At 44.4% G+C, this 26,097-nt stretch overlaps 4 protein-coding genes across 6 annotated transcripts in view; 2 read left to right on the top strand and 2 right to left on the bottom strand.

Annotated features, from left to right (window-relative positions):
• Window positions 1-32: 32 nt before the first annotated feature.
• LOC124375758 (proline-rich protein 15) lies at window positions 33-3,539 on the top strand. Its single transcript, XM_046834363.1, has 2 exons — window positions 33-190; window positions 2,307-3,539. The coding sequence occupies exon 2, from the start codon at window positions 2,320-2,322 to the stop codon at window positions 2,707-2,709; it is 390 nt and encodes a 129-aa protein (XP_046690319.1). The 5' UTR covers window positions 33-190; window positions 2,307-2,319; the 3' UTR covers window positions 2,710-3,539.
• A 1,471-nt stretch (window positions 3,540-5,010) lies between these two features.
• wipf3 (WAS/WASL interacting protein family member 3) lies at window positions 5,011-12,777 on the top strand. 2 transcript variants are annotated; one of them, XM_046835099.1, is made up of 8 exons: window positions 5,011-5,191; window positions 9,096-9,177; window positions 10,077-10,206; window positions 10,519-10,677; window positions 10,912-11,589; window positions 11,734-11,880; window positions 11,965-12,066; window positions 12,199-12,777. In XM_046835099.1, the coding sequence occupies exons 2-8, from the start codon at window positions 9,112-9,114 to the stop codon at window positions 12,237-12,239; spliced, it is 1,323 nt and encodes a 440-aa protein (XP_046691055.1). In that variant the 5' UTR covers window positions 5,011-5,191; window positions 9,096-9,111; the 3' UTR covers window positions 12,240-12,777. The 2 variants fall into 2 exon arrangements, with proteins under 2 accessions (XP_046691055.1, XP_046691054.1); XM_046835098.1 differs by lacking the exon at window positions 5,011-5,191 and adding an exon at window positions 7,089-7,362.
• Window positions 12,778-14,310: 1,533 nt separating this feature from the next.
• On the bottom strand, window positions 14,311-21,451 carry wu:fc38h03 (acetylcholinesterase collagenic tail peptide). Its single transcript, XM_046834491.1, has 17 exons — window positions 21,209-21,451; window positions 20,593-20,699; window positions 20,391-20,510; window positions 20,111-20,155; window positions 19,998-20,024; window positions 19,468-19,539; window positions 19,310-19,372; window positions 18,865-18,891; window positions 18,740-18,784; window positions 18,596-18,631; window positions 18,384-18,464; window positions 15,923-16,019; window positions 15,684-15,820; window positions 15,476-15,595; window positions 15,257-15,383; window positions 14,794-14,896; window positions 14,311-14,684 (listed from the first exon to the last, which is right to left on the bottom strand). Exons 1-17 carry the CDS (start codon window positions 21,306-21,308, stop codon window positions 14,615-14,617), a joined length of 1,377 nt encoding a protein of 458 aa, XP_046690447.1. The 5' UTR covers window positions 21,309-21,451; the 3' UTR covers window positions 14,311-14,614.
• An 800-nt stretch (window positions 21,452-22,251) lies between these two features.
• The window catches only part of aste1b (asteroid homolog 1b), a 7,640-nt gene continuing 3,794 nt past the window's right edge, over window positions 22,252-26,097 (bottom strand). For both annotated transcript variants that reach the window (XM_046834484.1, XM_046834485.1), the window contains exons 2-5: window positions 24,744-26,070; window positions 24,453-24,666; window positions 24,177-24,369; window positions 22,252-23,916 (exon numbers count right to left, since the gene is read on the bottom strand). In XM_046834484.1, the coding sequence (XP_046690440.1) occupies window positions 23,616-23,916; window positions 24,177-24,369; window positions 24,453-24,666; window positions 24,744-26,057 (2,022 nt within the window). In that variant the 5' untranslated portion in view covers window positions 26,058-26,070 and the 3' untranslated portion in view covers window positions 22,252-23,615. The remainder of the gene's footprint in view (window positions 23,917-24,176; window positions 24,370-24,452; window positions 24,667-24,743; window positions 26,071-26,097) is intronic.

Below are 26,097 nucleotides of genomic sequence, written 5' to 3'. Positions count from 1 at the left end.
CTGCTGCCGCACAGACACGAGGTTGTTAGAGACAGAGGCCATCATGAGCGATGAGTGTGTGCAGTGGTGTGTGCGTGTGTGCGCAGGATCCGCGAGACGCTGGAGTGTGTAGTGCGCTGATTTGCGGCGCGCGCCGTGTCTCCAGCCCGGGGACTTCAGAGCGTCAGGTGGCATCTAGCAGAACTTCCAGGTGAGTGGATCAGGAATGAGCTTAAACTAGAACCTGTGAAGCATCTTAAGAGAGTCTGACATCACACACGCGCGCGTCTCCAAGCTTTAATCCATAGGGTTTTGAACAGGAGTGTGTGGGTTCAGTTCCCCCTGCACCTGTTAACTCTTAGGGCTTGGTATAAAAGTATCTGGTGGTGAAGAAGTTTAGGTAAATCATCATCATCATCATCATCATCATCTCTCACTCACACACTCTTGTTATTCCTAACTCCTAGACTATAATGAGATGTAAGGTAGACAGGATGTGTGTGTGTGTGTGTGTGTGTGTAATGGTTATCACCCAGACCTGCTCTCGTGTTGGTCAGACTGAACTTTAATCTGGTGAAGCGTTACTCGTTCTTTTTTTTTATGAAGCAGTAAAGTGAAAGATGCGCCCCCCTGAGAGATCCCGCGGTACTGCAGGGATAAATGTACAGGGGAATCGAACCCATATACATATGACTAACGCTGTTATAATGATCGAATGTTTTAGTCCAAAACGTATGTTGGGTTTATTGTCTTTGTGTGACCAAATATTTTTATTCTTATTTGTACAGAGATCATAAATGTCTGTATTACACAATGCACCATTATAATTCCATTTATCCAGTTAAGATGGAAATGGTAGTGTGAGGGGTGAATAGGAGTGTGTGGGGTGAACAGGAGAGTGGTAAGTGGTTAGGGTGAATGAAAGAGTGATGGGGTACCTGGAAGTTGGTAGGTGTTGGTTTGAATAGGTGTAAGATGGGGGTGAGTAGGGAAGTAGTAGGGGTAAATGGGCAAGAAGTATGTGTTGTGGTGAATAGAAGAGTATTTTGGGTGGGGTGACTCGGAGAGTGGTGGGGTGAATGGAAGACTGGTGGGGTGAATGGGGAGTGGTGGAGTGAATGTGAGTGGTGGGGTGAGTGGCAGAGTGGTGGGGTGAATGGGAGAGTGGTGGGGTGAATGGGGAGTGGTGGGGTGAATGGGAGTTGTGGGGTGAATGGGAGAGTGGTGGGGTGAATGGGGAGTGGTGGGGTGAATGGGAGAGTGGTGGGGTGAATGGGGAGTGGTGGGGTGAATGGGAGAGTGGTATGGGTGAATGTGAGAGTGGTGGGGTGAATGGGAGAGTGGTGGGGTGAATGTGAGAGTGGTGGGGTGAATGGGAGAGTGGTGGGGTGAATGGGAGAGTGGTAGGAGTGAATGGGAGAGTGGTGAATGGGAGAGTGGGGTGAATGGGGAGTGGTGGGGTGAATGGGAGAGTGGTACAGGTGAATGTGAGAGTGGTGGGGTGAATGTGAGAGTGGTACGGGTGAATGTGAGAGTGGTACGGGTGAATGTGAGTGGTGGGGTGAATGTGAGTGGTGCGGGTGAATGTGAGAGTGGTGGTGAATGTGAGAGTGGTGGGGTGAATGGGAGAGTGGTGGGGTGAATGGGGAGTGGTGGGGTGAATGGGAGAGTGGTACGGGTGAATGGGAGAGTGGTGGGGTGAATGGAGAGTGGTGGGGTGAATGGGAGAGTGGTACAGGTGAATGGGAGAGTGGTAGGGGTGAATGGGAGAGTGGTAGGGGTGAATGGGAGAGTGGTAGGGGTGAATGGAAGAGTGGTGGGGTGAATGGGAGAGTGGTGGGGTGAATGGGAGAGTGGTAGGGGTGAATGGGAGAGTGGTAGAGGTGAATGGAAGAGTGGTGGGGTTGAATAGGTATGTGGTGGGGTGAATGGGAGAGTGGTGGGGTTAATATGAGAGTGGTAGGGGTGAATGGGAGAGTGGTAGGGGTGAATGGAAGAGTGGTAGGGGTGAATGGGAGAGTGGTGGGGTGAATGGGAGAGTGGTAGGAGAGTGGTGGGGTGAATGGGAGAGTGGTGGGGTGAATGGGAGAGTGGTAGGAGAGTGGTGGGGTGAATGGGAGAGTGGTAGGGGTGAATGGGAGAGTGGTGGGGTTGAATAGGGATGTGGTGGGGTGAATGGGAGAGTAATTGTGATGGGGTGAATGGAAGTGTAGTAGATAGTAGGGTTGGAAGGTAGTTGGGGTAGATGGGATGGTGGTGTGGTGAATGGCTATACTTTAGTAAAGAGGAGGTGACATTGCTATGGAAAATTCTCTTTGTTTCTCCAGGTTTTAAAACAAAATGACAGAAAAGACAGCTCCTTGGTGGAGATCCTTTGTGGGAAAGCGGCGGAAAACGGCTAGAGAATCTGCTTCAATCCTGGAGCAAGACCTCACAGCCTATGCATCCACCGAATCCAGCCAGCAGCCCCATGCCATTAGCACCACCCCAGAGCAGAAAGGAACCTCGGTGAGCAGTTCCCAAGCCGTAGGAGGCAAAGCCACGTTCACTGATGACACTTACGACGACTCTGTCGTACAGCCGACCTTCAGCGAGAGCGCCAACCGCCGCAACCTGCGAGTCTCACGCTCGGGTCGCTTCAAGGAGAAACGACAGACACGTGTGGGAATTCCCGAGCACTACGAAAACACAGAGAGGGTGGAGCCACCGAGCAAAAGCAACAAGGACTAAAGCTGTAGTTGAAACACCTGAAGACCATGACTCATTGCTATAAATTCCAGAGTTAGGACTGGAAGAGTACTTTGGTTCTGGGAGATGAAAGGACCTGACTGGTCTCTCCTGGTTCCTCTTACGTTCTCCACACTGAAGAAACAAACCATTTTTTATGTCTGTGTGGATCTCGATTGCACTGAAGTTATTGTGTTTCGAGGAACACCATTACAAGGCTCCGGCTTTTTTATAGTAAATGAAGATGATGCTGCCGATTTTCTCTTTCCGTAATGAAGAGAAGAAGAAGAAAAAGAAGATGATGAGAGCATGTGGATAGAAGAACATGTCCTCTTCTTTAGGAAGTTCTTACTATATTTTTGGAGTAGAAACACTTTATGAAGGTTTTTATAACATAGAAAAAAAAATATATATATATATGTTGATTACGAAGGTTGAACAATTGCACTGTAAAATAACGGTGGTTTGTGAAGATTTACTGTTTTTGCTGCTTGCAGGGAAATGAAGTTTGTTTTATGTACTGATTTCTTTTACGTCATAAGCTTCCAGACATTGATATGATAAGCTCCAGGCAGAAGAGTGAAACGGGAGGGAGGTATAATGAAGGCAGATACGGTGTAAAAACGTCACTAATGATGTAACGGGATGTAATGTGGCTCTACTGGCAGGGCTGAATAGAACCGGGTTCTATGACGTGCACAAGGAACTTTCGTTTGTTATTTTTTATTTTTACAAGCATGAGGTTTTAAAAAATTAATCGTTTTTAGGAATATGTATTTTGATCAGATTTTGGAGATGCAGCATGCTGTTGTAAATAAAAGTTTCAGAATCAATGCAAATACACTGGTTATTATAGTAATGGTTTATCTATTTAAATCATACCGTACTGTGTGTGTGCGTGCGTATGCGTGTGTGTGTGTGTGTGTGTGTGTGTGTGTGTGTGTGTGTGTGTGTGTGTGTGTGTGTGTGTGTGCGTGCATATGCGTGTGTGTGTGTGTGTGTGTGTGTCAGGACGTCAGTGTAATTGTTGTAAAGGGTGGAGCAGTCTGAGCGTCAGTAATAGACATATTTAGAGCTCCAGTATTTTAAAGGTTGTGATCTTTAGGGTTGCCCTGTATCACAGCATTCCTTCTCTCTCTCTCTCTCTCTCTCTCTCTCTCTCTCTCTCTCTAACCTGAACTTTAACCCCAGGGGGTCCCACTGATCAAACAGCACAGAATAAGTTCTGAATTTTTCATCACCATTCACCATATATAGTAACACTTTCCTTGTCAAAAAAGTCCCAATCAGACATGGCTCAGAAGTTCATACCTTCAAATCCCAGCACCACCAATCTGCCACTACTGGACCCTTGAGCAAGACCCTTTATCCTCACCTGCACAGTTATAAATCACCCTTGTGTGTGTGTGTGTGTGTGTGTGTGTGTGTGTGTGTGTGTGTGTATGTGTGTGTGTGTGCATTCCATTCCTTCAGTTACATTTTCGAGTGATGTGCTGGTGTGAAATAGCAACAAATAAGCTAACACTGACAAAATAATCTGCTCATCACCCTCAGCTAAAGTGTGTTCCATGTGCAGGCCATGACGAAGATCTAGATGATAACGATGAATACCTCATAGTGCAGTAACACTTTCATACCACAAGGGGGGTAAATACACTCTCAGAAGTATGCAGATCTTTTCTACAGATCTGCTTTGGTGCTACCTGTAGATGGAGTTCTCTGTAATTGGAGACACTCTGTGCAGCTGAAGATGGTTCCACATCAACAACCTAAAGATCCTGAGCAACTTGTGAACTTTTGAGGATGGATTTGAACTGTAATTAATATCAACAGCTACAATGTGCTCAGGACCACAGTTTACAAGAACTGGTGAACAGTACACCTGAACAATCCTGGACCTGTAATGAATGGTGTTGAGGATGAGGACCCTTTTGAGTCTGGTTCCTCTCAAAGTTTCTCCCTTCACCACAATCACCACTGACTCACTCATTAGGGATGAATTTACTATTATTAAGAAACAATTTTATAGGCACTAAAACGTATACATTATTTAAAGCTGTTTTGAAACGATGTTTACTGTTAAAAACGCTACACAAATAAAATAACATAAAATAAAATACTTATATTTATAGTCTCTATAATATACAGGGGAGCCACGCCTTCCTTCACATTGGCCCCGCCCATTCACCCTCCCACCAGCCCCATCTGCATTTGGCATTCAGGTTGCGTCACACTCCCCAAGGCGGGGAGAACCGCTATAATGCGCGTGCGTGCGCGCGCGTGTGTGCTTCAGTCTGAGGTTAGTATATGAAGCAGTGTGACAGTGTGGATCTGAGGTCAGGAGGCTGCTGGAGAAGTGCAGTCTATTATTATTCATCTAATTATAACCCAGGAACAGGATCTCTCACACACACACACAGAGCTGGGTGAGATCCCTCACAGATCCCTCACAGATCCCTCAGACTTGGTCTGCTCCTAATCTGAGGTAAAGTACACTTTACTTTTTAAATGATGTCTGTGGAAGTGAAATGAAATTCCTGTAGAACACATATACCTGTGTGAGGTACTAACTGTCCTGAAGTAATGAGGTACTACAGAATATGTTCTGAGGTACTGATAATCCTAAGGTAGTACATGTCCTGAGGTACCAACACTCTTAGGGTACTTAAAGCTGTGACGTACTAACAGTCAAAGTAATTATATTATAGCAGTACTGAGGTACTTAATGTTCTGAAGTATTAATAGTACTGATGTATTATATGTTCTGAGGTATTAAAAGTCATTAAGTACTAAATGTTCTAAGTTATTAAAAGTTATTAAGTACTAAATGTTCTGAGGTACCAAAAGTTATTAAGTACTAAATGTTCTGAGGTACTAAGTCATTAAGTACTAAATGTTCTGAGGTACTAAAAGTCATTAAGTACTAAATGTTCTGAGGTACTAAAAGTCATTAAGTACTAAATGTTCTAAGTTATTAAAAGTCATTAAGTACTAAATGTTCTGAGGTACTAAAAGTCATTAAGTACTAAATGTTCTGAGGTACTAAGTCATTAAGTACTAAATGTTCTAAGTTATTAAAAGTTATTAAGTACTAAATGTTCTGAGGTACCAAAAGTTATTAAGTACTAAATGTTCTGAGGTACTAAGTCATTAAGTACTAAATGTTCTGAGGTACTAAAAGTCATTAAGTACTAAATGTTCTGAGGTACTAAAAGTCATTAAGTACTAAATGTTCTGAGGTACCAAAAGTTATTAAGTACTAAATGTTCTGAGGTACTAAAAGTTATTAAGTACTAAATGTTCTGAGTTACCAAAAGTTATTAAGTACTAAATGTTCTGAGTTACCAAAAGTTATTAAGGTACTAAATGTTCTGAGTTACCAAAAGTTATTAAGGTACTAAATGTTCTGAGGTGCCAAAAGTTATTAAGTACTAAACTTTCTGAGGTACTACAGGGTTCCCGCGGGGTCCTAAAAAGTCTTAAAAGCATTGAATTTATTAATTTGGAAATAATACCTTAAAAAGTCTTTAAAAAGTCTTGAATTTTGATGTCTGGGTCTTAAAAATTGTGCTGTATGTAACTTCTCCATATTGTAATTTTCCTCAAAAGTTTCATTTGTCAACCACGATTATTTTGATTAAATGACGTAGTATAAAAGAGTGGCGGAACCAATAATTGAGAACGCAACGCAGCCCCGGGTCACCGTACAAAATACTGCGAACACGTGATGCCTTCAGTAAAGGAAGATCATGTGCTACGACACCACAGCCATAGACTACAACACAACACAACACAACAAGCAAAGGAGAAGCGCGAGAAATCAATGAAAATCTCAGCATTCCACAGGAAAGGTTGACTGACGCACACAGTTATATTTTTTAAGTTTGTTTTTACGTTAGCTAGCTACCGATTTAATTCTGAGGTTATGGGGAAATGTAAATTTAATGAAGCGTGGCTGGATAAAAACTCTTTTCGTCATTGGTTAAAACCAGTGGACAACAACGTTTTTGAGGCGTTTTGCACCATATGCAAAAAAAGGATTTAGCTATGTACAATGGAATGAAGGCATTAGAGTCTCATGCCAAGTCGTCCAAGCACATAAACGCTCTCAATGGACAAAAACAAACTCCTTCCATCGCCTGCGTGTTTCAACCAACTAATGTTAGCCAGCTATCTGCTAATGTGCCTGAAGTGGCAACAGGAGCTAATGTTAGCTAATGTGATAAATGTTAGTTATAAATGGTCTTAAAAAGGTCTTAAAAAGACTTGAATTTAACTTGAAGAAACCTGTAGGAACCTTGTACTAAAAGTCCTGAGGTACTAAAAGTTATTAAGTACTAAATGTTCTGAGGTACTTCCTGTCTTGGTTCTGTAGTGTTTTCTGATCTGAGAAGTATGTGTGTGTGTGTGGGTGTGTGTGTGTGTGATGTAGACCTGTAGACCAGCAGCTTGTTCTCACAGTGTGTATTGTGGTGAGTTTATGAGGCCTGATGTGTCCTACAGGTTTCTCTCTGGTGAACTAAACCTAGCAGTTAACAAAACTCCACCTCAAACTACCTGGTACCTAAAAGTACCAGAACTACTGGAACTAGCTCAGAAATGTGTGTGCTGGAGAAGAATTGTGCTGGGAAACATTGTCTTTCTGATTGACAGAAGGTATCTTCTCCTCTCATCTCTCCTCTCCTCTCAAGGTATCTTCTCCTGAAGAGTAGGTCAGGAACTAAACGTAGCATCATATAACATTTATTGTTATTGATTATATATTTATTTATCCTTCTTCACCCACTCCTACCATCTAACACTCCATACACTGATCCTTTTCTAGCACAGGTTTGTTCTTTCATACAGGTATAATATTCTATCACACACTACACCACGAGCACTTTCAATTTTCCAGTAACATGTTCACGCGTCATCTCCAGCGTCTCCACGCTCCTAAAGAGGCTCTGGAGGATTCCTCGCCTGTTGTTATGCACTGAGCACCAAACACACAGTTTAGAACGCACCTCATGTCTTCTCAACAACCTTCCCAGAATGTGAAAACAACCACAGTATTTCCTGCAGTTAACCATCTGCTGATCATCTCCTAATCAGGTTCCCTGACCAGACTGTGAAGACTTTTCTGTTTCAGAGACGTTCATATGGGCATTGTTGAGACAATAAGGAGTGTATTTGTCGAGGAATTGCTCAGCCATGTTTTCCAGCTCAGAATGCTTCTCTTCTTCTTCCTCTGTAAGAAAGTGGGAGGCACACACATGTCCCAAACAATCTCCTCCATTGTTATAGTTAGGTCCTTTCAGCTCTTAGAAGAAGTTGCTGAAACGCTGCTCTGAGATCAGTCTTGGTGATTCCAGACTGTGGACAGTGAGCAGGTTTCTGCTGGTGGCTTTATCCTAGATATGAAGCTGAGCTCCTGTCAGCACGATGGACAATTTTCCTTCCCAGCGCAAGTTCTTGGAAGGCCTGGGGAGGGGGAGGGGGGGTGCTGCAATGAGGAACAATACACTCTCTAATAGCTGTGCTGATGTTTGAAACAGTAGCAGCATAGAGAACCGAGGAACAGCATGAGACACAAACACAAAAATATCAACATGTAGCACGGTACAGTGTTTATCATCATTACAAGGTGGTATTATGAAGATCAGAGACTAATGGTGGAACTAGTGCTGTTCTGACCGTGTGTAACACCACATCTGCAATTTCATCCTGGACAGGGTGAAAAACTCTTAATGTGACGTACAAAACATCGATGGAAGACGATATAAGATCAGGAAGACCTTCAAGGAGCTTCAACCTCCGAAAATGGCGAAACCTTTCAGCAACTCGTGCATGATGATCGTCGGAGAACAATCCGCAAGAAAGAAGCAAGAAAGAAGACTTTGAAGTTTCACTTTTATAATATTACAGTTCTGAATAAAGAACAGATTTGAGTCTAATAAAATCACTGAGCTTCCAGTCTGGGAGATTCCATAGATCCGATCTCAGACCTGCTTCAAACCTCTTCATCTCGCTAGAGATCATAATCTGAACCCTCTAACTCTTATAAGTGATGGAGTGAAGCAGGACCATGTCCACACAGGAAACCTGGTAGGGACAGAGCCTTCGAAAACTGGTTGTGAGATGTCTTTAGAGCAAATAGATCTTCAGGATGAGCAGGACACAAGGATTTTTCAGGTCCAGGATGAAAACCCCTGCAGATGTGTGAGGACCATGAAACATGAATGGACTGTTTAACCGTTTAAATGTCCATCAATCAGCTTACATGAAGTGTGTGTGTGTGTGTGTGTGTGTGTGTGTGTGTGTGTGTGTGTGTGTGTGTGTGTGTGTGTGTGTGTGTGTGTGTGTGTGAGACACAGAGAATAAGAGTATGGCTATTCTTTTATTTGCAGACTTCTTGGAGCAGCCATGCCTATCCCCCCTCCTCCTCCTTCTCTTCCTCCTCCTCCACCACCCCCACTAGGTGTCCTACAGGTAACTAACACACACACACACACACACACACACACACACACACACACACACACACTGTGCATATAAATGTAAAATTTGAACAGTGACACCAATGTGTTCAGTCACTTCTTATCCACACACTCACTCTGCAAACCACCTGGACACATTTGCAATATTAATTAGAGCTACAATTGCACCCACACGCACACACACACACACACACACACACACACAGAGTAACAGATGATCCTCATGCCTCCTGGTTAATTTATGTTTCATTTGATACGTGTGTGGGGGGGGGTCTGTGTGTGTCTGTCACCTCTACACACCTCTCCCTCCATGCAAACTGTACATTTTTCCATCATTAGTATGTGTGTGTGTGTGTGTGTGTGTGTCTGTGTGTGTGTGTGTGTGTGTGTGTCTGTGTGTCTGTGTGTGTGTGTGTGTGTGTGTGTGTGTGTGTGTTTTACCCTCAACCACATTGCCTGTGAATCCACACAGTAGATATAAACTGTGTGCAGTGTAGACCCCGGACTTTTGACTTCATGCATTTTAATTGAAAGCTCTGATCAGCCAATCACAAGGCAGGTGAGTCTCAGAAACTGCTGGTCTCCTGATGGGTGTTTACACCGAGTGGTGCAATAAACAAACAGAGAGATAAAAGAGATCGGAGGAAAATGACCAATGTGTTCTGACGGACACTGGAGAATATTGTAGATCATAATAATCCACAGCCAGGGTTCACAGAGAAGCATCTCAGCATGCATAATATATCAAACAGTGAGCAAAAGACCATATCAGGTTCCTCTCCTGTCAACCAGGAACAGGAATCTGAGACTATCATGGACACAGACTCACTGAGACTGGACAGAGAAGAATTAGGAAAATCTTCGACCCACATTTTTCTCTCTCTCTCTCAGTCCCAGACTGAGCCTCCTACAGCGCAGTGTGGTGACTCGGGACGAAGCGCACTCCTGGCAGAGATTCAGAAGGGAACCAGACTGAAGAAGGTGGTGCATGTGAACGACCGCAGCGCTCCCACCCTCACCAGTGAGTCCAAACCACAGCCATAATCATACCATATTTCACATTAACCATATTATTGAAGGTGTTCTCACACAGACTGACACCAGGCTTGTAACAGGAGACGGTCTGGATCACTGTCTGGTTCTGCTTTTAAACTGGCACCTCATCTTTCTCGTTTATAACAGAGCTGCCGGGGTGACCGGGATACTTTCCTTTAATAGACTGGATCTAATTCCTGTGCTTTTGTGTGTGTGTGTGTGTGTGTGTGTGTGTGTGTGTGTGTGTGTGTGTGTGTGTGTGTGTGTGTGTGTGTGTATACGTTCTTCTCTGTCACAGAGCCCAGAGTGAACACTTTGGGTGGTAACAGTGGAGCAGGTATTAACTCTGGTGGACCTACAGCCTCACAAGGACCTACTCTGAGTGGACTATTTGCTGGAGGATTTCCTGCCCTCAGACCTGTTGGACAGAGAGACAAAGGCTTACATAGCCATCCAGGTGCCTGATCTACTACTGACCACCAGATCCATTACTTATTGATAAACCTTCATGTTCTGTTCAAGTCAGGTTTTATCTTCTGGTTTGTAAAACATGCTTGGATCAATTCGATCACTTTAATGACACATCATTCTCATCTAATAATTGCAGAACAGTCATTGTACATTCATGGTGAGGAGAACATGAGAAGAACAGTGATAATATTGTTTGTGTCTCTCTCTCTTTTTTGTGAAGTGACTCGGTCCGGTTCTGCTGCCAGTCTGAAACAGCCTCTGTGGAATCTGCCATCTCAGGGAGAGAGTTTCAGGGGCAGCACTCCAGATCTCTCTCCATCCAGCAGATCTTTGGAAAGGACATCTTCTCTATTAAAAACACGTCCCGTCTCCTCGTACACGGCCCCACCGTCCCCCAGCCAAGCCACTCCCCCAAGCTTTAAACCTTTATCTTGTCCTCCTACTATAACTCCTCCTCCTATTCCTCCTCATCAGGAACATGCAAGGAACAAGTCTCCTCCTCTCTCCACCTGTCTTCCACCTCCACCCCCTCCTCAAATCACCAAACCCACATGGCTACCTATTCAGTCTTACTCCATTCCGATGTCTACGATGCCACTTCCGCCCCCACATTCTTTAATCCCATCTGTCGCTCTTTCTGATAGGTTGTCTGGTTTCTTCTACTCTGAGCCTCCTTCTCCAAAACCAGGAGATGCAAGGTTCAGTCCTCCTGCTCCACCCCCACCACCTTTTTCTGCCTCTTTTACACCTACACCTGCATCTTTGCCCCCTCCTCCACTTCCCCCGCCCCCTAAACTGCCTGCAGGGTCCATGTACCGCCCCGCAGTTCCTCTGCTGCCCCCCTCTTACCCCTGCACAGCACCCACCCGGAAGCCTCCCGCAGTCCCAGGAGCTGCAGGTACACACTTTAAAGTTCTTTCTTTATCCAGATGACTGTAGATCACAAGTCTCTGCCAGTTAAACATCTGGTTATTAGGTGACCTTGATATTTATCACTGCTTCAGCCACAGGTATTAACACACTGTGTCGTTTTGATTGACAGGTGCTGGGAGATTGGCTCCTCCCCCTGCTTCACCTGCTCGTTCTCCAACAACCGAGTTGTCGAGCAGAATTCCACCCCCTCTCCCACCTCTGCCCCCGGTCCCACCCCTCTGCATGAGGAACGGACACCTGCACAACTTCGGCAAAGGTCCTGCAGTTTTAGAAGACTTTCTGTTCCAATAGTGATTTATGTTTGTCTCATGTCTTATTACTGTCTCGCTGTGTGTTTTAGATGACTTCGAATCTAAGTTTCATTTCCACCCTGTTGAGGAGTTCCCTCCTCCTGAGGTCTTCAGGCCCTTTCCGAGAATATACCCGAGCAAAGAGAACAGAGGTACAACACGCTTCCTGTGTGTGTGTGTGTGTGTGTGTGTGTGTGTGTGTGTGTGTGTGTAAACATTTGTACACTTGAACTGTCTACACTGATCTCCTCCCAGGATCTGATCAGCATCTTTCCTCTCCACAGTCTCATCACAAGCTCCTGGCGTGAGAACCCACTTACGATGAAAAAAAAGTTGTGGAATTTGGTGCTGACCTTCATTATTTATCTCATCATCATCATCTTTTCAATGAGGAGAACGAAGGTCCAACTTCATATTCAGATGATTTCTGACCTGAACCATCACTCAGGACACAATCCAGGAGAACCTCAGGAGCAATTATTAAACTCAGTAAACCTATGTTCTGGTAGAGAGCCATCAAGATGGATTAAAGTTTATAATCCTGCTTTTCACTCACACTACAGATAAGGGTTACAAACACAATCTAACCTAAAACTTCCAGAAGATGAAGAAGGTATAATTCAGAGAATGTAAGAGTCCGTGAGGATGAAGCAGAAGGTGAAGAGGAACTAACTAACTGACCTACTGACTTTCTATTATTTTACATGTCCTAATTCACAAAGCCTCAGATCACACGTAGCCAGACCCACTCTACTCCACTCTCTCTACTCTACTCCACCCCACTCCAATCCACTCCACTGCAATTCACTCCACACCACCCTATCCCACGCCACTCCACTACTCCACCCCATCCCACTCCACTCCACCCCACTGCAATTCACTCCACACCACCCTATCCCACTCCACTCCACCCCACTTCACCCCATCACACTTCACTCTACTCCACCCCACTTCACTCTACTCCACCCCATCCCACTCCACTCTCTCTACTCTACTCCACCCCATCCCACTCCAATCCACTCCACCCCACCCCACTGCACAGTTAATCCACTCACAGTCTACTCCACCCCACAGTCTACTTCACACTTCACTCCACTCTACAGTCCATTCCATAATGTATAAAATCATGAGCTCAGGGCAAAAGTACAACCCCAATTCCAAAAATGTTGGGACACTGTGTTGATTGTAAATTAAAACAGAATGCAATTCTTTTTTTATTTCATAAACCCATATGGGGTTATTTTGGATTTGATGGCTGCAACAAAAAAAAGTTAGTCCTTTTTGTTCCATCCAAATCTTTTTGGGGAAAAATAAATAAATAAATAATACACATTTGGCCCTCAGGCAGCACTGCATTTAACATGATTCTGTCATGATTCTGTAATGGAAATCACTGCATGGACTCATTAACACCTGCAAAAATAATCGTCAGTGAACACAGTTTGCCATGTCATCCACAAATGCAGGTTAAATCTTCATCATGCAAAGAAGAAGTCATGCGTGTACATGATCCAGAAACACCACCATCATCTCTGGGGCAGGACTCAGGCAAAGTGAAAAACTGTTCTGTGGTCAGACGAATCGAAATTTAAATTTCTTTTTGGAAACCATGGACAACATGGACACCACATCCCCCGGACTAAAGACTTCAGTTCAAGAAGCTGAATCTTTGATGGTATGGTGGTGCATTAGTACCTGTGGAAGGGGCAGCTTTGTACATTTCAAAAGGCTCCATCAATGCTGAACGCTATAGACAGGTTTTAGAGCAACAAATGCTTCCATTCAGAAAACACCTTTTTCAGGAAAGATGTATTTGAGCAAGACGATGCTAACTGCATGCTGCATCTATTACAATAGCATGCCTTCATAGTAGAAGAATCCGGGTGCTGAACTGACCTGCCTGAAATTCAGACCTTACACCATTAGAAAAGATTGGTGCATTATAAAATTAAAAATACAACAAAGGACACTCAGAACTGTTGAGCAGCTAGAATCCTGTGAATTTATTTTACTTATATTGGTATAAATTCTCAATTTAAATGTTTTTATTATTATTATTATTATTATTATTATTATTATTGTGAATAAAATACATATTTATGAGATTTGCGAGTCATCGCATTCTGTTTTTATTTTACGCTTAACACAGTGCCCCAACTCTCTTCCGAATTGGACTTGTACAACTTCATATGCTTTTATATTCATGTTGTACAGTCTAGGTTTTTATATACAGGATATGTGAGATGCTCTGAGAAACAGTGCCACCTGTTGGACCCTGTGTGTGTGTGTGTGTGTGTGTGTGTGTGTGTGTGTGTGTGTGTGTGTGTGTGTGTGTGTGTGTGTGTGTGTGTGTGATCAAAAAAAAATGTCTGAGTCATAAATGAATAAAACCATCATAAAAACAATGAAATTTCATTTATTGTACTTGCAATTTCTATCAATTATAATAAACAGTAATTATCAATCTTTTAAAACACACACACACACACACACACACCTAACGACAATCAGCTTTAATAAATAATAAAAAAATGTATTCCAATGAATACAAATAAATAAATAATCATAATTTTTCTAAAACGGCTCCAAACAGTCATGACATGAGCTCCACTGAATGCTTGTGTGTGTGTGTGTGTGTGTGTTGTGTGTGTCTGTGTTGTGTGAGAGTTCCCATCAGGCATGCACATGTGCGTCAGGAGCTCAGGCAACGTTCCTGCAGCCGATGGAGTCGATGGTGCACGAGCCTGTGCATCTGAGATGTCCAAACGTCCTGCATGAATATAATAAGACAGAGAGCATTGTGGTGAGGTTTAGGGTAACCACTAGAGATGGAGGGTGTGTGTGTGTGTGTGTGTGTGTGTGTGTGTGTGTGTGTATACCCTGGCAGGTATGTTTTGCAGGTCTGATATCCAAAGTCCTTTCCATCACACTCCTCAGCACCGATGTGTCGATATCCATCTCCACAGTATGCCTTCTTACAACCTGCAGGGCAACACATGCCAAAAATATTGGCACCTGTCCTTCCCACCCATATGTGGTTCTCAAACACAAGTGTACACACAATTGATCTGCTTTCCATGAGTTGGATGTGTGTAGAAGATCTGCTATAGAGCTCCGAACCTATTGAACACCTGTTGGGATGAATGTGAACACTGACTGCACCTCGGTAACCTCCACACCTCGTCTATATCAGTATCTGTCTTTATTAACAACCTTGCAGCTGAATATATCTCCACAAAATCTGGTGGAACATCTTCCACATAGCAGATAGCAGACTTTTGGCCATATAGTGTACACTGACGAGTCTCTGATCTTGACGTCTCCTCGGCTCACGTGACCTACCCACACATCCGTCTGTGACCAGCCTGTTCCCGTCGTCACACTCCTCTCCGTTCAGCGTCTGCACTTCTCCGTCTCCACACGTCCACGCTGCTCTCTTCTCCCTCTCCATGGTATGCGGTGGGAGCAGCTGGAGGGAGGGTTCAGGTTTAACACTTTTCTCATGTATCTCATGAACAAAAGCTCATGAAGCCTGAGGGTGAAGTGTGTGAAGCGGCGTACCTGAATTGGCTGCCACCCATCCATGTCTTTAAAGTAGAGAGATTTCTGCTCTTTACTGAAAGCCAGAACGTTGTTAGAGTCCAGGTCACTCAGGTCCTTCTCACCGCTCACCACAAATATCTACAGACAGAACATGGTACCATGTAAGAACCACGATTCCCGAACATTGCTCCAGCATTAACATGCTACTGTACCAGGATAAACTCACCGCTGAAACCTTATTGTATTTGTCACGCCGCTGGAGTGACGCGCTCCCAGGGCCATTCGTGTCAAAGGAGCTGCAATCACACTGTCCAGGAAGACCTGGTGTCCCCATTTCACCCTTCTCTCCTCCCACATACAGCACTGTGTACACACACACACACACACACACACACACACACACACACACTCAGCATGCAGGGTTCGTTTAATAGACTTTAATAAACTGAATGGAAATCAGTTCACCTGAGGCAGGAAGACCAGAGGGTCCCGGCTCTCCCCTCAGTCCCAGAGAGCCAGCCGGTCCCATTGGTCCTATGCGGCCAGTTTGTCCTTTAGATCCCTGTTCACACACACACACACACACATATATATATATATATATATATATATATATATATATATATATATATATATATATATATATATATATATATATATACACACACACACATATATATATATATATATAGTATAACTACACAGTTCTAAAACATGAGTGATGTCTGAGTGAAGTCTAATATCTGAGTGATGTTTGATGTCTGATTGATGCCTGAGTGATGTTTGATGTCTGAGTGATGTCTGAGTGATGTCTGATGCCTGAGTGAGACCTGAGTGATGTCTGAGTGATGTCTAGATGATGTCTGATGCCCAATTGATCTCTGGATGATGTCTAAATGATGTCTGATGCCTAAATTATGTCTGAATAATGTCTGATGCCCTATTGATGTCTGAGTGATGTCTGATGTCTGATTGATGTCTAAGTGATGTCTGAGTGATGTCTGAATGATGTCTGAGTGATGTCTGAATGATGTCTGATGCCTGAGTGATGCCTAATGTCTAATGTCTGAGTGATGTCTGATGTCAGAGTGATGTCTGAGTGATGTCTAGATGATGTCTGATGCCCAATTGATCTCTGGATGATGTCTAAATGATGTCTGATGCCCTATTGATGTCTGAGTGCTGTCTAAAGCCTGAGTGATGCCTAATGTCTAATGTCAGAGTGATGTCTGAGTGATGTCTGAGTGATGTCTGAGTGATGTCTGAGTGATGTCTGAGTGTTGTCTGAGTGTTGTCTGAGTGATGTCTAGTGATGTCTGACTGATGTCTGAATGATGTCTGAATGATGTCTGAGTGTTGTCTGAATGATGTCTGAGTGATGTCTGAGTGTTGTCTGAGTGTTGTCTGAGTGATGTCTAGTGTTGTCTGAGTGATGTCTGACTGATGTCTGAATGATGTCTGAATGATGTCTGAATGATGTCTGAGTGTTGTCTGAGTGTTGTCTGAGTGATGTCTGAGTGTTGTCTGAGTGATGTCTGAGTGATGTCTGACTGATGTCTGAATGATGTCTGAATGATGTCTGAGTGTTGTCTGAATGATGTCTGAGTGATGTCTGAGTGTTGTCTGAGTGTTGTCTGAGTGTTGTCTGAGTGATGTCTAGTGTTGTCTGAGTGATGTCTGACTGATGTCTGACTGATGTCTGAATGATGTCTGAATGATGTCTGAATGATGTCTGAGTGTTGTCTGAGTGATGTCTGAGTGATGTCTGAGTGTTGTCTGAGTGATGTCTGAGTGATGTCTGAGTGATGTATAAAAGCACAAATGTGTACAGGCTGGAATGTGGTGAGCTTATGTAAGGTGTGTGTTTACCCTGTCACATGGACACACACATCAGAACCCTGAGAGCTCCTGACCGATTTAGCACGAGTAAGATCGGGTAACTTAACATGTGTGTGTGTGCGTGTGTGTGTGTGTGTGTGTGTGTGTTATTTTATGCCTCTCACATACTCCCAGGCACAGTGTGTATGAAAGAATGAGTGCTTGTTTTGAGTTACGAGGAACAGGATTCTAGCTGCTCAACATGCCCTGGGTCTTCTTTGTTGTATTTTTTTGTTTCATGAAGTATCAAATGTTTTCTGGACTGTAGAAAGGTTCATTTAGCACCTGGACACTTCTAATATAAAGCCATGCTGTTGTAATACAGTATATACAGTATGCAGTTTAGCATCATCAGAAATATGCAAGGTTTCTACAGACCCCAGAATGCACTGCAACAGCTGGAATGCCAAGACTTTTGCCCACCTCCACCTCCCCATTGTTCATCAGTTTATGTGTTACAGTGGAACTTAAGACAGATCATTTTTAGTCTCCTGTTTATTAAATATCCACAGTGTTTGGCCCTATTCTTAGACCCAGTTTTAAATATTGGCCCCTCTATAATTGAGTTTGACACCACTGCTCTAGTGACTTTCCAGATGTTCAAGCTAATGCACTCCCATACCATCAGAAATCCAGGCTTTTCAGATGATCGCTGATGACAAGCTGGATAGTCCTACTCCTCTTTAGTCCGGAGGACGTGGCGTCACCTGAAGATCACAATTGTCTAATACTGATTTTCACCCTTTTCTTGAAATCATTTGATGATGATATGTAAATGAGATATTCTTTAAAAGTCGTCACAATGTGATGTTGAGGAAAATTTGTAGATCCAGTTTTTCACTGATCGGTGAACTTCTGCTCATTTTTTACTTCTTAGAGACTCTTCTATAAGATCCTCTTTCAGATCCTCTTTTTACTCCCAGTCATGTTACTGACCTGCTACTTATTAACCTCTTTAGGTGTAACACATACTTCTCCATCCTGACTTTTTGGAGACGTGTTATAGCTCTAATGTCTTAATAACCAGGTGATGTGTCTGTTTTTTCACCTGCTTTCCTCTTCTGCCGGGGCGTCCTGTAGGACCACGTGTCCCTGCCACACCTGTCTCTCCCTTCAGTCCCATTTCACCCTTACACACACACACACACACACACACACACACACACACACACACACACACACACACACACAAAGATTTAGAGAAAGGCAGAGTATGTGTTGAGAAAAACTCTATACAATAAACAATTCTCCAGTCCTTACCTTCTGTCCCAGCATGCCAGCATGTCCACTTACACCCTACACACACACACACACACACACACACACACACACATTATTCTCTCCATTGACACCACTACATATACAGTGCACATTACACCTGCAGGGTGTGACGATGTCTTGCACCTTGTCTCCCTTCGGACCTGGAACTCCAAGATCTCCGTGTGAACCCTAGAAGACACATCGAACCTCTGAGACATGGACCCGGAGACAGAGACAAATAAAGTATCTCCACTAAGTGCTCCACAAACCTTCTCTCCTTTGTACCCAGGCAGGCCCTGAGGAGGAGACAAAGAGGAGAAAATAGAAGTAATATCATATCATATATGACTACAGAAGACCATACACACCTATCTGTAAAAGAATGGACATGAGAGCTCTGATCCAAAATGCTGGTATTCTAATCAACCTGCAACACATTTTGCCATGTGGTTCAGGGTGATTTAGGGCTTTTCGTGAGAAGCTGCTTTAGTCCAAAAGTCTCAAAAGTCCATTCATACACCCATCCTGATCAATATAGTCCCTTTCCACTGTGAGATCCTGAACATGCTTTGTAGGTTTTTTGAGGATCATGACTTTGGATGGAGTCGAGAAACATATAATCAGAATCCCGAATGGGACTGGAGAAGCTCCATGATCCTCTCTGCTATGTAGCTAAAGTTCTGCTAGAAATGGGATCTATGATTAGTTCCTCACCTTGGGTCCCTCCGGTCCTCTGATCCCTGGCAGTCCCATCAGCCCATGGTCTCCTTTCTCTCCCTGCAGGACACAGTGAAAGATTAGAAAAGTGTTGAGGTTCCTCAACACTTAGAACACTGCTACATAGAAATACGCACAGAGGAAAACTCACTCACTTTGGGTCCCTCAGGACCAGGCCATCCTGCAGAACCGGGTCTCCCAGGAAGCCCAGGACGACCGCTGCGTCCCTGCACGTGCACGCACACACACACACACACACACACACACACACACAATTCATTGTTTAATGTTACAGTCGGTGTTTATTAATGAATGTGAATGTTCTGGAATGATTGATGAGAAGAGACATCACACATTCTTCTCCTGACTCCTCATCATGAGCCCTGCCAAGGGATGCACTCTCAGTAATGAACACAATGCACTTATTCTCAACCAAGCGCTCTCTCTATCCCTCTATCTCTCAATCCCCCCCACCCCCACATCTGAGATCTAGATGTCTGATCTCAGCACAAAATGATATTGCCTGAAAGATCTGCTGCTCTGGAACAAAAGCCACACCTCTATCCACTTTCTCCTAACCTTCTCTCCATCGCCTTTCTCCACCTTCTCAATCAAGTTGAGAAGCTCTAATCTAAGACAACGTTCCTCCAGAACCCTGGTGCTACATACAACAAGAACATCTTACCTTTGATCCAGGTCGACCAATATCTCCCTACAGAGAAGAGAAGAGATTCCACAGTGTATGTCATGTTCAAAAGAATAAATATAAAGGGATTCGGGTTCGCCAATCAGATTTACCTTATCTCCCTTGGGGCCCTGGACTCCAGGAATGCCGTTTTGGCCCTGAAATAAAGAGAAGGTTAGAGTTTCTGTAATCACGTTTACGGAATTTGGATTTATGATGTTATTTCCATCCTCTGTGTGCTCCAGGAAAGTGTAGTGTAGATGTAGAATTGGTGTGTTAATGATTTAAAACGAATGCGTTTGTAAACAGTGTAGTTGCTGTTGGTCCGATGTCACTTGCTAAATTCACCCGAGGTAGGAGTTGTGGAAATGTTTTCTTTGGATTGCTTGGTACCTGTGGTCCAGCAGGTCCAGGAGGTCCTGCGAGACAACATTCTGTCAAATCTTCTTCATCATGTCCTCCTCCTCCTCCTCCACCTCCACCTCTTCCCTCCTCCACATATTCCGGAACCGCCTTTAAATCAAACATGATGAAGCTCCTGTAAGTGTACGGGTTCATGATTATGATTCTATTTTTAGACTCATGATGTACTCACCAGGCTTCTCCTCCACACGCTAGGTGGGGGCGGGAACAGGGGTGGAGGAGGCGGAGTCTGTAGGCAACACGGGTCGAATCTTTTCAGGATGTCTACAGGAGCTAGAACTGCGACAATCCATTATAAATACATTCAGATTTAGAGTCCATTACTCATCGCTATTGTTCTCAATGGTATCACCATTGTTCCTACTGACCAATCACTGATCATTATTGTTCCTAACAGCCAATCAGTGATCACTTTTGTTCTTACTGACCAATCACTGATCGTTATTGTTCCTAACAGCCAATCAGTGATCACCATTGTTCCACCACTACACATCTTTGTTGCTCAAATGAGTTTGTGGGATCATAAAGGAATATTTTCTGTGGTGAGATGTTGAGTAACAGACATGCAGGTGATGATGTGATGATGCGAGCAAGAGATCAGCTGATGCAGAGAAAGGACGAGTGGAGGAGAAGACAAGAATATCAATTAGATTGAGAGATTAATGACATGCACATGAGGACAAACATCTAGTCCTTTATACTAAGCTAATGTAGGTTTACATGGTGTAAAACACACACACACACACACACACACACACACACAACAGAGGTTATAACCAGGTTATTACCTGTGAGTAAAGGCAGCTGGTCGCTGGAGTCTGCAGGTGAGAAGCCTGAGACTGAATAAAGCAGGAGCTGGAGCTGGAGTCCAACCCTCACTAAAGCCATGTTCCTGCGAGAGTCTTTTGTTCTCCCTTTTTCTCCTCACACTCCTCCTGGTGCGTGCAGTCGTGCCGAGTGTGTGTACAGCAGACGGAGGAGAGCTTCCGGCGTTATTTACAGCTCTAACATTGACCACAGCGCAGCAGCTCCTGCCAAGATTAGACACGTTTACTACTGCAGACCTGCTCATGTCCAACCACACTCTGATACCCGAGAGAGCTGAGCACAGCCTAAAGATAGTTTCCCTTCTGGCTGAGGGTCAGTCACCATTAACACCGTGAGGAACACTGAAGGAACACAGAGACGCAGAGAACAGCATGGTAGTGGAATGGAGAAGATCTGGACCGGCGTACCGGGCACACAGCTTTTAAATCTCTCAGCGAAACTGATACACTGACGAACATGTCTACATGAGTGGTGCAGAATCTGATCTCATCATTACCATATCATGCATATTAATGAGCCTGTACACCTTCATGCAGTTCTCCCAGGCGCCAGTTATCCAGAATCGAAATCTTCCAATCAATCAGAGCCAGAGCTTCAATGGGTTTTCTGAAACCAGAATAACACCATGCTCTCAGACCAGTGTGGAGATATGGTGCAGATGTGGCACAAATATAGTGCAGATGTGGTGACAGAAAAAAAGGACCTGGGTTTGGACTTGTAGCTAATCAGAACACCATTTGGTGCTGGGAAATGCTTTTCATCTCACCATGGTTGTAGAGCGGAATTATTCAAAGTTAATATTACCTCCATGTCAGCAGGAACCCGGGCCAGATGTTCTCCTCAGGAGATCCCTGTTCGGATATGTAGCTTTATGTTGTGTGTTGTAGCTCTATGTTGTATGCTGTAGCACCAGGGTTCTGGAGGAACGTTGTATCATTTCACCCAGACCATCGTACACAACATAAACAACAACAAGATAAACAAATGCCATCGTACACGCAAGTTTGTTTCGGATAAAAAGCTTTATTTTACGTACAAACGAGATATTTGGTCAAAAGTGTGTTTCCATTATTGAACAGAAAATGATTTCATTACAGAATTGAGTAAACATGGCGTTAAACGACGCAGTTTATCGAGCGTCTCAATTAGTCACAATCGCTTTCCGTCGTTCGAAGCTCGCACAAAGAATAAACGGATTCAAAAGGCTCATTGTTATTGTTTTTTTTTGCGACGAACTTCAGAGCGAAGCGTTTTCTTTGCCCACATGATAATAAGATACACAAATCATTTTACATTCATTCTATACGAGTAAAAATAACGTTATACAAAATTAGTGCAGAGTTTTAAAAGTGCTAAAAGCTTTAAAAAAAAAAAAGATTTGAGCATATTATTAAACCTCATGAAGATTTTTTTTCTCAGAGCTGCTGAATGCTGAAGGCACTGATCGAAAGTCTATAAAAAGCCGATGCGTGATCTTTATATAATCTGAATAAAAGAACTGGAATGAATTCATTGGGAAGTCTCGCTCTCATGTCCTGCTTTATGTCTGAGCTCCACATGAGAACACTCAGAGAACTTGTCTTCCCAGAAGCTGGTGGACCTACAGATCCAGCTGTGAGAGAGAGAGGGTTTAGACTCATTTTCTTTTTTTAACAGGCTTTTTTTTTTTTTTTTTTTAAGTGATCAAGATTTTTCACATTAATTAATAAAAATCAAAAGTTTCAGAAACAACATGATTGGATCCTCAGGTCCACAGGGTTACACACGTCCCACTGATCTTCTCACGCTCCCAAATCTCCACAAGTCAGGATTTCGGCTTAACCTACACCCTCCAAGAAACCTAAGTGTTCCAAGTGTTCAAACCTAATCCTATTGTTAGAACTTCCAAAATCCTGCTTCGTGACCATGCTCCTACACACAAAGTGAGGGTGTCAAGTTTGGAGTAAAAGAACTCGAGTGTCCTGCACAGAGTCCAGACCTCCTCAAACCCAAGGAACAGCTTTGAGATGAAGACTTCTTACACATCAGTATTGGATCTCACTAATATGTGAGAGTGATCACTAGTCACACATCCACGACCCAAAATCTAACGGAGGAGAGTAGACATGTGGACGTTAACGGTAACATCTGAGCACCTGTAGTTACCATAGTAACGCTTTGGGTGTAATAGTAATTATAATGTAACGAAATTAGTCATACACTATGACACAGTTTTGCAGTGCTAATCTACTGAACCTCTCGCCCAATCAGATCAGGGCCTCGGAAATAACAGACATCTAAATATATAATCCTTTTTCCTTTAACGATTTTCAGCCATTATAATAAAAACACAAGTCTCTGAATCCTCCTTCCTTCTCCTCGGTCTCATCAGTCGTCAGATTCGCAGTTTAGCTGCCAAAACCTGTTACTTAAATCTCCAGCAGGGGACACGCCACCTCTCCGTCCACTGCGCCTTCCTCGACCAGGGGTACCACGCTGCCTCCTGCCCCGCCCTCTCTGCACTGCGCTATGGTGTGCAGCCTGGTCCCGGAGCCCAAAACCCTGTACTGCCCCAAGCATTGTGGAGTAGAGCTGCATTGCCACCGGAGCTCCAGCCAATAAGGACTCGGCCTGATGACCTCCTTTCAGTACACTCTCCAATCCATGCAGAAGAGTACCGCTGAACAGCCTGAGAGACATAGAGACGCTTGTTATGGTATTGGATGTCCTGTATTATGCGGCCTGGTGTGTACGAGGTGGTATCATAAAGTTCTGAGACTAATGCTGTAACTGGTGCTTTTCTGACTACATCTGCAATTTCATCATAGACAGCAAGTTAAAACTGGAAACGGAGATAAATGAAGTACTTTCTTGTAAACAGAGTGAGTCTCGAAATATTTCGATACCACCTCGTAGGTAACGGTCTTCAATTGAAAGAACATTCAGTACCAGGGACAGCGAGGCTCGTGGAGGGGGAAACGCAGCAGCTGGTTAAGGTAAACCCCGGCCCACAGACAGGACTGCCACTGGCTGAGAGAATGAGCCACGCGCAGATCTATGCTCCGCCTCTGACTGGAGCTACTTCTCAGTTGGTCTAACCTCTGGCAGACGAGAGTGGTTGAAGGACACGTGTGCAGTGGATCTGTACAGGCAAAAGGTGCAGAAACTGTAAAGACAAGACCAGATGACAAAAAAAAACATCTTCATATATGTGGCTCTGCTTACCTCCAGGTGAGGCTAGGCGTCTGCAGAGCTCACCGTACACGACCCCCAGCAACACCCCCTGGAGCAGCGAGGGGCTGGGCTTTGGGGTCGAGGAACACATCCAGAAATGTGTCACACACACCGGCAGGTGGAGATGAGGCTCGACGAGCTGCAGCACATGGTCCATCACTCCCATGGTTCGTAACAAGACCTCGCGTCTCACATTTTCAGCCGCCTGAGCATGAACGTTGAGAAGAATTTGTGGTGGTTTTGAGCGTATTTTGGAGCACAAGCGATGTATCGTTACCTTACCTGGTCTAAAGTGTTCAGGCTCAGCTGTGGGTGACCAACTGCTGGCAGTTGGACCTCCACTGGGGTTCTCCTGAGATTGAGTACAAGCCTGTCATACTCCTCCACGAAGCACTGTGCGTTCGAACTCCTAGCCTGTTCAGACACCCCTCTACCAGTTTGCAGGAGCAAGCCATAGATTGTTTTGCGAATGTTTAGTGAGGCTTCATGACTACTTGGCAGACGACTGTTTTCTACCTGAGCTATCAGAAAGGCTCTCCGGAGAACCAAAACATCCAGCACTAGAGGAGGCAGACTTCCGGAGGTGATCTGCTTCAAAAGCCAGTCTGGCTGCGGCATCAATGCTGCTGGAAGCCTGAGGAAATCACGCGTACGTAGTTGAGGGTTTGAGAAGAACTGGGCTAGGCTGCTGGTCTGTGGAAGCTGATAGTCCTTAATACCTGCTGTGAGTTGCTTTCGGAGACTGGCTTTCTGCTTGCTTCCAAGGATCTCCAAGACCTCCTCCAGCGCCTCCACGGGGCTCCTGAATGCCGAAAGCCAGCGCAAGAACCCTTCAATGCGGGGGTTTGATGGACTTCCCCTCCGTCTCGGGACCATTGGCAAGTCCACCCTGCTGAAGAACATCTCAGTGGTTTTTGCTTGTGTGTAGTCATTGCCAGTGATGACAGCGAACAGAGGGAGCAGCTGCTTGTTCATGTGGTTGAAGTGCGAGCAGAAGCGGTTGACGGTGAATCGACGGGCAGGAATGTACCGCTGAGACGCCATTCCACAGACGTTCTCCCACTCAAAGAAGGTCATTGGCAGGTAGCCAGCGCACAAATCAAAAATGTAAAAGTCGCTGTCGCTGGTCAGAACTGGACAGCTCCAGTGGTGCGCTAAAGAGGCGATCTCAAAGTCTGCTTCGGAGATACACTGCACCAGAGGAACCCCGAGCTCGCACAGGACCTGCCTGAAGACCTCACGTGTAAGCAGAGGCAGGACACTCCCGTGATACCCCAGAGACAGCGAGTGGGCTTCGTTGATTTTACTCTGAGCTCGCTCACGCAGAGTTTTGAACTTCTTATCGCTCTCGTCCATTCCTCCGTCTAAAACCACGAACGCACTGATGCCGCATGAAGACAGTGCCGAGAAGAACCGGCGCACCAACAAAGCAAACGCATCATAGTCTCCGCCACGAGCCTGGTCCAAGCCGCTGGTAAAGTACAAACGGAAATACAGACTGCAGCCATCGATCACCAGGTGGGAGTTCCTCAGCTTCAGATCAGTGAAGAACTGCTGGTTTCCATCAATGTAACTCGTCAGGCCGTGAACCCCCATTACGTAGGAATGTCTGTAACCGAGAAGAACCTGTTTATAC

Source organism: Silurus meridionalis, chromosome 22, assembly GCF_014805685.1.
Source record: "Silurus meridionalis isolate SWU-2019-XX chromosome 22, ASM1480568v1, whole genome shotgun sequence".
Classification (NCBI taxonomy): domain Eukaryota; kingdom Metazoa; phylum Chordata; class Actinopteri; order Siluriformes; family Siluridae; genus Silurus; species Silurus meridionalis.
The sequence above is the reverse complement of the archived record's forward strand: the minus strand, read 5'-3'. Positions and strand labels throughout refer to the sequence as shown.

Excerpts from the sequence above, each read along its gene's own strand:
- wu:fc38h03 (XM_046834491.1), bottom strand. The coding sequence starts at position 21,308 with ATGGCTTTAGTGAGGGTTGGACTCCAGCTCCAGCTCCTGCTTTATTCA. Across the intron at positions 18,892-19,309 it reads GAGGACCGGAGGGACCCAAG|GGCCTGCCTGGGTACAAAGG; the intron begins GTGAGGAACTAA and ends TCTCCTCCTCAG. Across the intron at positions 18,785-18,864 it reads CTGGGTACAAAGGAGAGAAG|GGTTCACACGGAGATCTTGG; the intron begins GTTTGTGGAGCA and ends TGTGTCTTCTAG.
- wipf3 (XM_046835098.1), top strand. The coding sequence starts at position 7,187 with ATGAGGCCTGATGTGTCCTACAGGTTTCTCTCTGGTGAACTAAACCTA. Across the intron at positions 10,207-10,518 it reads CAGCGCTCCCACCCTCACCA|AGCCCAGAGTGAACACTTTG; the intron begins GTGAGTCCAAAC and ends TCTCTGTCACAG. Across the intron at positions 11,590-11,733 it reads CGCAGTCCCAGGAGCTGCAG|GTGCTGGGAGATTGGCTCCT; the intron begins GTACACACTTTA and ends TTTGATTGACAG.
- LOC124375758 (XM_046834363.1), top strand. The coding sequence starts at position 2,320 with ATGACAGAAAAGACAGCTCCTTGGTGGAGATCCTTTGTGGGAAAGCGG.